The sequence below is a fragment of the Balaenoptera acutorostrata genome, chromosome X, assembly GCF_949987535.1.
Source record: "Balaenoptera acutorostrata chromosome X, mBalAcu1.1, whole genome shotgun sequence".
NCBI lineage: Eukaryota > Metazoa > Chordata > Mammalia > Artiodactyla > Balaenopteridae > Balaenoptera > Balaenoptera acutorostrata.
In genome coordinates this window covers 42,820,859-42,830,344 of record NC_080085.1, presented here as the reverse complement: position 1 = coordinate 42,830,344, position 9,486 = coordinate 42,820,859, and the positions used below count along the sequence as shown (strand labels likewise).

Below are 9,486 nucleotides of genomic sequence, written 5' to 3'. Positions count from 1 at the left end.
GGAATGTGTGGATGGATGAGTGGGCAGATAGATGGATGAGCTAATTGGAAGAGTAAAGAGTAGGTGAATAGATGATAGAACAATGGATAGATGGACAGATAGTTGGGTGGTGGGGGATCCATATGGGTAGGGGTAGATGGGGTGAATATACAAATGGATGAGTGAATAGGTAGGTGGATTAATGACTAAATGGACAGATGGGTGGGTAGAGGGAAGGACAGAGTAACTGGCTGTGTGAGGGGGAGAATGGATGGATAAGTGGGTGGTGGGTGGGAGGAGGGATGGACAAATGGACAAATCAGGAGTGTGATGAGCAAATGGGGAATTACATGGATGGATAAATCCACTGAAAGGCAAAAATTGGCCCTGCATTACTGCTCCCCCATTTCCACACACCTTTAACTGCTAAAGGTAAGGCATCCTCTGTGTGCCATGCCCCTTTCACATCACTCCATTTACTGCTCCCAACGACACTATCAAGCTGGGCTAACTCTGCATCCGACAAAGAAAAAAACAATGCAAGTCACTTGCTCAAGGACATAAGTCAGTGGCACAGCTGGGGCTTGAACCCACCCGTGCCTGAGGCACTTGGTACCCAGTGCTCTTGCTACCCAGGAGCAGAGCCCTCTAGCGGAGGAGGCATGATTTGAGGCTCCTGGATGTGGACAGATGACGGAGACTGCACCTCAGAGTGGGGCCTGCCTGGGGGAGAACCTGCTGTGGAGGTGGGACCTGGCTTGTCCCCATCTGTACTCCCCTTACCCACCCCCGCCCCCTGACCTTTCACATCCGCAAACAGGACAGTGCTCCAGTCCCACGGCAGCAACCTTGGTTAGAGCAGAACTCTAACCCCTCTAGCACCACTGGGGAGCAGCTTTGGGGGCCTGGCCTCTAGAGAAACACCCCCCACCAGTTTTCCCGCACCCCCCCTTCTCCAGCCTAGGGGGCAGGGAGGGGACACAGCGCTGCATCATTCCCCGTGGCACTCCCCGCTCTGGGGCCATTAACAGACGCCTCCCCATCGATCGGATCTGCTAAGTGCTGCTGATTCAGACGGGTGGGGGTGGGGGCCCCTGGGGGCAGAGGGGGTAGGATCTGGGCAGGAAGAGGGGGGAGTCCAGGAAGGAGGTGGGGAGAATTGGCAAAGCTCCCTGCCACCCCCATTTTCCAGATGACGCGACTGAGGCCCAACCAGCTTTGTAGGAGGCGGAGTCTCCCCAGGGTCCCTCTCAGGCAGTCCTAGGGGAGGGGGCTCTGGGAGCCACGAGGCCCCTCCCTGCCTCTCTCTCCATCTCCCGGCAAGCTCAGAGGGGCGGGGAGAGAGAGCCAGAGGAGGTGGAGAACTTGGGCAGCTCTGCAGAGTGGGGCAGGAGCTCCGGTGTTTGGTACCCTCAGCCCCACCGCTGTTGCCGCTGCTGCAGCGGGGACACAGGTGAGGACGGCCCTATGGGGAGGGGGAGGGGGCCACCAACAGTGCTGTCCTTGTCCTTCCCTGGTCCAGCCCCCAGGCCCTAGCCCATCCTGGGACAGTCCCCACGCGTCCTACTGGACCTTGTCCTTCCAGAGCCTCCTTCCAGGGACCCAGCCCCCTCCTCCTGCCTGTGCTGCCTTCTCCTCTCCCAGGCCTGGCTGTGGCTGCTTCTCCTCTTCCTCCTCTCGTCCTGCTGCCGCTGCTGCTTCTGCCGCTGCCCAGCACATACCACCAGCCCCTCGGGGTGTGGTTTCCCCAGACCAGCCCCCAACGGTGGGACGCAGCCTGATCCCGGCCTTCCTGGGCTCCTGTAAGGCCCAGGAGCCCCCCTCCCTGCAGACATACCCTTTCAACACCCCACCCTGCTCTCCAACCCATTTTGAGGGGGACCCCATCTTCCTCTTATCTTAGTCTTTTTTGATTCTCTGGGTGCTCTGGGGCTGTGCCCAACTTCCTTCCAGTTGAGTCCCAGCCCTGAGGGGTTCTTCAGGTCCCTTCCCTACCCCCTGAACTCTTGAGAGTGTGGACCAGGCTTTCTCAGCCCCCCTGGATACCCTTCTCTACCAGACACCTCTCAGCCTCTGAAAAATAACCTGGCCCCATATCTAACCCTTTAGATACCCCACCCCCTTCTCCAGCCCCGCTAGGGGGCCCCACCTCTCCTTCCTTCCCCAGAACTCCGGTAGAGTGTGGACACCCCACCCCCAGGCTATTCTTGGCAGCTCTAGGCACTCCCAAGACACCTCTCAGCCTCTTTACAAACTCCTGGCTCTGTAGCCACCCCTTAGATGCACCAACCCCTTTCCTAGATCGACAAAGGGGCTCCAACCCCCTTATCTTCTCCCCAGAAGTCTTGAGAGTTTGGACAACCCTCCTCACCTCTCTCAGTTCCTTCAGAATCCCCCTCCAGACACTCTCAGCCTCTTGCAAACACCTCTGGTTCCATTTCTACCCCTCCGGATGCCCCGATCCCCTCTCCAACCCCACTAAGCGGTTCCAGTCCCTTCTTCCTTCCCTCAGAACTCTTGAGAGTGTGGACAACTTCCCAGTGTTTCTTGCTTCATCCTAGACACCCCCAGATACCTCTCAGGCAGTGCTGACCCCTCTGGAATCATCTCAGTCTCTCTAAACACTCCCTCAGATCCTTTTTGGCACCTCTAGACGCCCCTCTTCTGCTCCTCTCCATGTCCCCTAGCCCCTTCTCACTCCCTCAAGACATCGCCCTGGTCCCTCTAAGACCCTCTACATGTCCCCCAGGCCCTTGCCCATCTCTCTAGTTCCTCCTCCTGGTTCCTCTTGGCCTCTCTAGACACCCCCAGTTTCCTTGTGCGAGTGGCCCAGGGCCTCTCCAAGCCTCCACCATCCTGGAGACAGCCACATTCTCCTAAAGGCCACCCCTCCCCCCAAGTCTCCGTGGGCCTGGGGCGCGGCAGGATGGCAGCAGGCGTGGCCACATGGCTGCCTTTTGCACGGGCGGCCGCGGTGGGCTGGCTGCCCCTGGCCCAGCAGCCCCTGCCCCCCGCGCCGGGGGTGAAGGCATCTCGAGGGGATGAGGTTCTGGTGGTGAACGTGAGCGGACGGCGCTTTGAGACCTGGAAGAACACGCTGGACCGCTACCCAGACACTCTGCTGGGCAGTTCTGAAAAGGAATTCTTCTATGACGCCGACTCAGGCGAGTACTTCTTTGATCGCGACCCAGACATGTTCCGGCACGTGCTCAACTTCTACCGCACGGGCCGACTGCACTGCCCACGGCAGGAGTGCATCCAGGCCTTTGACGAAGAGCTGGCCTTCTATGGCCTGGTGCCTGAGCTCGTGGGCGACTGCTGCCTTGAAGAGTACCGGGACCGCAAGAAGGAGAACGCCGAGCGCCTGGCGGAGGACGAGGAGGCCGAGCAGGCCGGCGACGGCCCATCCCTGCCGGCTGGCAGCTCCCTGCGGCAGCGGCTCTGGCGGGCCTTCGAGAACCCACACACGAGCACCGCGGCCCTCGTTTTTTACTACGTTACCGGCTTTTTCATCGCCGTGTCGGTCATCGCCAACGTGGTTGAGACCATTCCGTGCCGCGGCCCTGCACGGCGGCCCCCGAGGGAGCAGCCCTGCGGCGAGCGCTTCCCGCTGGCCTTTTTCTGCATGGACACGGCCTGTGTACTCATATTCACAGGTGAATACCTTCTGCGGCTGTTCGCGGCCCCTAGCCGTTGCCGCTTCCTGCGGAGTGTAATGAGCCTCATCGACGTGGTGGCCATCCTGCCCTACTACATCGGGCTCCTTGTGCCCAAGAACGAGGATGTCTCGGGCGCCTTTGTCACCCTGCGGGTGTTCCGGGTATTCCGTATCTTCAAGTTCTCCAGGCACTCACAGGGCTTGCGGATTCTGGGCTACACACTCAAGAGCTGTGCCTCTGAGCTGGGCTTTCTCCTCTTTTCCCTTACCATGGCCATCATCATCTTCGCCACTGTTATGTTTTATGCCGAGAAGGGCACAAACAAGACCAACTTTACTAGCATCCCCGCGGCCTTCTGGTATACCATTGTCACCATGACCACACTTGGGTGAGTGCAGACCCTGTGTGGGGAGCTGCCCGATCAGTCAATTACACTCACCTTTTCTGTAAAATTAAAAAGGTTAGATAAATGATCTCTCTCTCTCTATTTGAACTTCAATTTGGTCATCTGTAAAAAGTGAGGGAGTTGGATTAATCTCCAAATCCCTCCCAGCTCTGACAATGCCTTAATTTTCAGGTCAGGAGACTTGGGTTCAACGATGGTCTTAGCTGCACTCTTTCTGCTGACCTTGTTTTCTCTGGGCTAGTTTTCCCCTCTGCAAAATGAGAAATGATGATCCCTTCAACATCCAGAGGGGATTCAGTGACATCATGGTTATGAAAGTTATCTGAATGTTTCTGGTGCAGGATAAATAGATATTCGCTTTCTATCACCCCTTTTTCCATCTTGAGGACCCATGTCTCCCAACCCTTTAGATTCATCTGCTGTGTGGGGCACTACCTCTGTGGCTCGGTGATTCCTTGATGTTTCCCCAGAACAAGATATTTTCAGCATCATTTTTTTTTTTTACTGCCAGTCCTTGAGAGGAAATGGGATAAATGCATCAAATGAAATCACCAAACTCATGTTGTTCTTAAAGACATTGTCTAGGGCAGATACTGTGGTCCTTTTCTAAATTCCTATCACTGCGATTAGGTATGCAGTTGCTGCTCGGTATCTGTTGAACGGATACATTGGGATTACTCAGTACCTCAGTAGTAGAACAGAAAAATTGATTTGAGGTTTCTAAGAAGTAGAAATTAACTCTGGTTGGAGTTTCAGGATTGTATTGACAAATACTGAGCACTAAGAACAAGTTGGAACTGGGTATTTTGATGTCTTTTTATCCTATTCAGTCCTCACAACAACCCTGGGAGGATGTCTCATAGTTGAGGACACAGTCAGAGATGACACATCACAGAGCCAGAAATGGCCAAGTTGGAGAGACTTTCAAATGAGTCAAAGTAAAGAAATAAGGAAGAGGCATCCTGGGGGAGGGGGTTGGGGGCAAAGGCCTAGAGGCTGAAGACTGCAGAGGCTGCGTTTCTGTGGAGGGGATCTGATTGGTCCTGTGGTTAGAACAAGAGTATGCTGTGTGATTTTGAGCAAATCAGTTATGGAACCTTGCTGAGCTTCACTCCCCCCACCCCCAACCAAACAAGTTGGTAAGATTGGCTCTGCTCCATCTCCATGGGAGGGGGAGTGGTTTGGAGAAAGGGAGGGAGGAGTTTCAAGGCTCCCCCCCTATTTTTTAATATGAGGACAGTTTCAAGGCTTCCCCTGGGGGAATAAGACGGGGTGCTACCTAGAGAAGGTAAGACAGACACAAGCAAAACCAACAGAGCACTGCTCCCAGGACTCAGAGCCCCTTAGCTGGCTTGTGGTGGTGGGACTTTCTCTCCGGGAGGCTATATTTACTGCCTGTGACTTCCTCCTTCCCCCCTATGCTTGGTATTAATAGATTTCCAGCTGACTCAGATGCCCGGTGCACGGCTTGGATGGGGGCAGCAGACAGTAGGGGCTGAGGGCCCATTCCTCATTTGACCCCCACTGGTGGCCAGAGAGGTCATTCCCCAATTTTTGCAGAGCAAGAAACTGAGACCAGAGAGTTTGAGTGCCTGGCCAGGGTCGCAGAGTGAGTCAAGTTGGATGGGATGCAGTGGGGGACTGAGGGGTGGGTGGGTATTTTTCTTGACCTTGGCTTACCTCCCCCGGCCCCAGCTACGGAGACATGGTGCCCAGCACCATTGCTGGCAAGATTTTCGGATCCATCTGCTCACTCAGTGGCGTCTTGGTCATTGCTCTGCCTGTGCCAGTCATTGTGTCCAACTTTAGCCGCATCTACCACCAGAACCAGCGTGCTGACAAGCGCCGAGCACAGCAGGTAACTGCACCTTCCATCTGAGTACCTCCTATTCCCCACACCCCAAGCCGGTCTACTCTTATGTTTGCCCACCTGACCTTCTATCTCCTCCTCTCTCTGTAGAAGGTGCGCTTGGCAAGGATCCGGTTGGCAAAGAGTGGTACCACCAACGCCTTCCTGCAGTACAAGCAGAACGGGGGTCTTGAGGTGGATAGGGGCCTGGATTGGGGTGGGAGGTGAGCAGTGATGGGAGGAGGAAGGTGCTGACCTCATCCCTCTGCTCTATCCGCTCCAGGACAGCAGCAGTGGGGAAGAACAGGCGCTGTGTGTCAGGAACCGTTCTGCCTTTGAGCAGCAACATCACCACTTGCTGCATTGTCTAGAGAAGACAACGGTGAGGCCTAATGAGAGGTGGTGTGGCAGAATGAAGGGGGTCCCTTTGCCACCAAGTCAGCTCCCTCCTGGGATGGGAGGCTCACTACTAATTGTGGAAATCACACAGGGCTTCCTGGAAGAGGCCCCAGTAGAGCTGAGCCTTGAAGGGTGGGCAAGGGAAGGGAAGAGAGAGCGACTTACAGAAAGGAAGGAATGGCCTAAGCAAAGGCCTGGGGGTGAGGTCAGCTTCCTTGTGGTGCCCTGTGACCATGCCTCCCTTCTGCCCACAGTGCCATGAGTTCACGGATGAGCTAACCTTCAGTGAGGCCCTGGGCGCTGTCTCGCTGGGTGGCCGCACCAGCCGCAGCACCTCCGTGTCCTCCCAGCCAGTGGGGCCTGGCAGCCTGCTATCCTCTTGCTGCCCCCGCAGAGCCAAGCGCCATGCCATCCGCCTTGCCAACTCCACTGCCTCGGTCAGCCGTGGCAGCATGCAGGAGCTGGACACGCTGGCAGGGCTGCGGAGGAGCCCTGCCCCTCAGAGGTAAGCACGCTGACCTGCTGTGCAACCCCTCTCCCAGGGAAGCTCAGAGCTTGGACCAAGGGGTCTGAGATTTCATGACTCCAGGCCTCCTAGCAAGTCAAGCTCAAACCCAAACTCCTCCATGCCGGAAGCTTGGGCTTATCTTGTCTGGAACTCCTCATTTTTCATTTGTACTTTCAATAAACATTTATTGAGCATCTACTGTATGCTAGGCACAATTTGGGGCATTTTGGAATTCACTTTAGTTTAGGAGTTTAGTTCAATTTTGGCAGTGAATAGAACAGACAGAAATCCTGAGCTTATGGAACTTCTATTCTAGTGAGATGAGACAGTTAAAAAACAAATACACAGATGATGCAGTGTGTTAAGTGCCAAGGAGAAAAATAAATCAGGGATGGGGGATAGAGAGTGTAGAACAGGGTGTGATGCAGTTTTAACAGTGTGGTCAGGGAAGGTCTTGCTGAGGTGACATCTGAGCTGAGATCTGACGGAGGAGAGGGAATGAGCCATGTGGATACCTAGAGGGAGAGCTTTCCAGGCAGAGCAAACAGCCTGTGCAAAGGCCCTGAGGCAGGAATGGGTCTGCATGTTAGAGACACAGCCAGGAAGCTTCTGTGAGTAGAGTGGAGTGAGTGAGAGGGAGAGTGGTAGGAGGTAAAATCAGAAAGGAACAGGGACCAGATTGTGTAGATCTTACAGTAGACTGTTGTGAGGACTCTGGCACTGCGAGGAGTAACCACAATAGATAACACTTTTATGTGTGTGCTCATTATGTTGCAGACACTACTCTGAGCACTTTGTATCATTTATTATCTTATTTAATCTCCACAGCATCTCTGTGAGGTAGAAAACATTGTTATTCCCATGCTACAGATGAGAGAACAGAGGTTTAGCGTGGTTGAAGTGGGATCAGGACTATTTGACTCCAGAGCCCTCACTCTGCACCACCATAATTGAGGGTGCAGGGGAAGCATTTAGCACAGTGCCAGGGACCCAGTAGGCACTCAATAAATGTCATGATTGTCGTGGCAAGTATTAAGATGACTTTTTAAGAACCTTCCATCTTCCCACCCTTATCCACAGCCGCTCAAGCCTCAATGCCAAGCCCCATGACAGCCTTGACTTGAACTGCGACAGCCGGGACTTCGTGGCTGCCATCATCAGTATCCCCACCCCTCCTGCCAACACCCCAGATGAGAGCCAACCTTCCTCCCCTGGCGGTGGTGGCAGTGGGGCCAGCAGCACCCTCAGGAACTCCAGCCTGGGTACCCCTTGCCTCCTTCCCGAGACTGTCAAGATCTCTTCCCTATGAGGGACGGGCCTGCCCATCCAGAGCGCTCTCCCAATTCTTGGAGGCTCCCTTCCAAAGCCATATTTTGGGGATGCAGAGAAGGGCAGCCTGGAGACCCCTTCTGCCCCCCACTGAGAACTATGCAATGGAGTTCCATGGAATGGCCCACCTGGTGGGGAAATAGCCAGGGAAAGGGAAACTTCCCCTACCCCAGACAGTTTTCCTTGTGGGAGCTGAAGCACTGGACTTCCTCAGGCCCCCAGCCTCCTTGCCCCAGCACACTGGGACTGGCCCCTCTACCCAAGCGGGCCTCCTGCATGCTCCTCCCCTCAGGAGTTCTGGCCCAAGAAGAAGAGGTGAAACTTCCTCTTCTCTGGCTGAGCTGTGGACGTTTGGGGGTTCAGAGAAGAGAACCCTCACTTCTGATCTGGCCTCTAGAAGAAGTCCCCACCCTCCACCGGGCCCAACAACTCTCAAATTCCGAAGCTTGGAATGCAACCACAGGCTTCATGGGCTGTGGCCTCAGCAGTGACCTTGGTTCAGGGGTCAGGCTGCCTTTCCCAACACACACAGATAGCACAAACACCACCCCCCTTCCCTGGCTGCTGGAAACGGGTCCCCGCAACCCCGTCCTCCACTGGGCCCCCAGCAAACTCTAGCAATAGCAGCTGCTGCCGTGACATTATGCAAAGCCTCTGCCCAGTTTGCTGCAGTATTTACATCTGCCCTAATCATAGGGGCCACCTCTAACTACTCCTCCTTCTCTCTTCTCTGGCTTGCTTCCTTCCTGGGTTGGGCTGGAGTCTGGACTGGCTGAGATAAAAGCCTGGCAGCTGGCAAGAGCTGGGCTGTGTTTGGAGATCATGGGCTGATTCCATGTTCTTGGGCAGGAGTCCAGAAGTGGCAGGGGCTGAGGCCTGGGTTGTTCCTGAGCTCTGGGAGTTGTAGGAGGCAGGAGGAACTTCTTGATCTCCTCCTCCTCCCCGACAATGCCTGTTCACATATCCCTCTCTCTTCTCCCTCTTCGGTCACCTTCTGGAACTCTCTGTCTGCTCTCAGGCTGAAATCTGGTATCATCTCAGGTTCCCTGTCCCCAGCACTGTCCCTGTGGAGCTGGTGGCTGACAAAGATGTAGTTTCCATCAGTCAATAAAACCTGAGAGGAGAGATGAGGATGAGCACCTCCTGGCTCTGTGGGTTTGGGGCTGGGTTGGGCTGGAGGGGTTGAAAATACTCCAATTTCAATTCCTTTTAACTAGTAGAAGGGCTGTTATGGGAAAAGGTATGGGAGGTCGATGGTTGCTGGTGTGTTGTGGAAGATGGGGATCTAGGAGAAATGAAAGAGGGTGCTCGAAGAGGTGAATCTGCAGCCAGTGAGGTAGGCTAGGAGGTCCTGAGA

The 9,486-nt window shown here is 54.9% G+C and overlaps 1 protein-coding gene across 1 annotated transcript; it reads left to right on the top strand.

Moving 5' to 3' along the window:
- Window positions 1-1,153: 1,153 nt before the first annotated feature.
- KCND1 (potassium voltage-gated channel subfamily D member 1) lies at window positions 1,154-9,254 on the top strand. The gene is made up of 7 exons (XM_007180311.2): window positions 1,154-1,432; window positions 2,781-4,026; window positions 5,740-5,902; window positions 6,005-6,088; window positions 6,177-6,275; window positions 6,547-6,797; window positions 7,881-9,254. Exons 2-7 carry the CDS (start codon window positions 2,906-2,908, stop codon window positions 8,107-8,109), a joined length of 1,947 nt encoding a protein of 648 aa, XP_007180373.1. The 5' UTR covers window positions 1,154-1,432; window positions 2,781-2,905; the 3' UTR covers window positions 8,110-9,254.
- The last annotated feature ends 232 nt before the right edge of the window (window positions 9,255-9,486 follow it).

What these genes read in the sequence shown, in the direction of transcription:
- KCND1 (XM_007180311.2), top strand. Translation starts at nt 2,906, where the DNA reads ATGGCAGCAGGCGTGGCCACATGGCTGCCTTTTGCACGGGCGGCCGCG. An exon ending in ATTGTCTAGAGAAGACAACG is followed by an intron (nt 6,276 to 6,546) that starts GTGAGGCCTAAT and finishes TTCTGCCCACAG; the next exon opens with TGCCATGAGTTCACGGATGA. An exon ending in AGGAGCCCTGCCCCTCAGAG is followed by an intron (nt 6,798 to 7,880) that starts GTAAGCACGCTG and finishes CCTTATCCACAG; the next exon opens with CCGCTCAAGCCTCAATGCCA.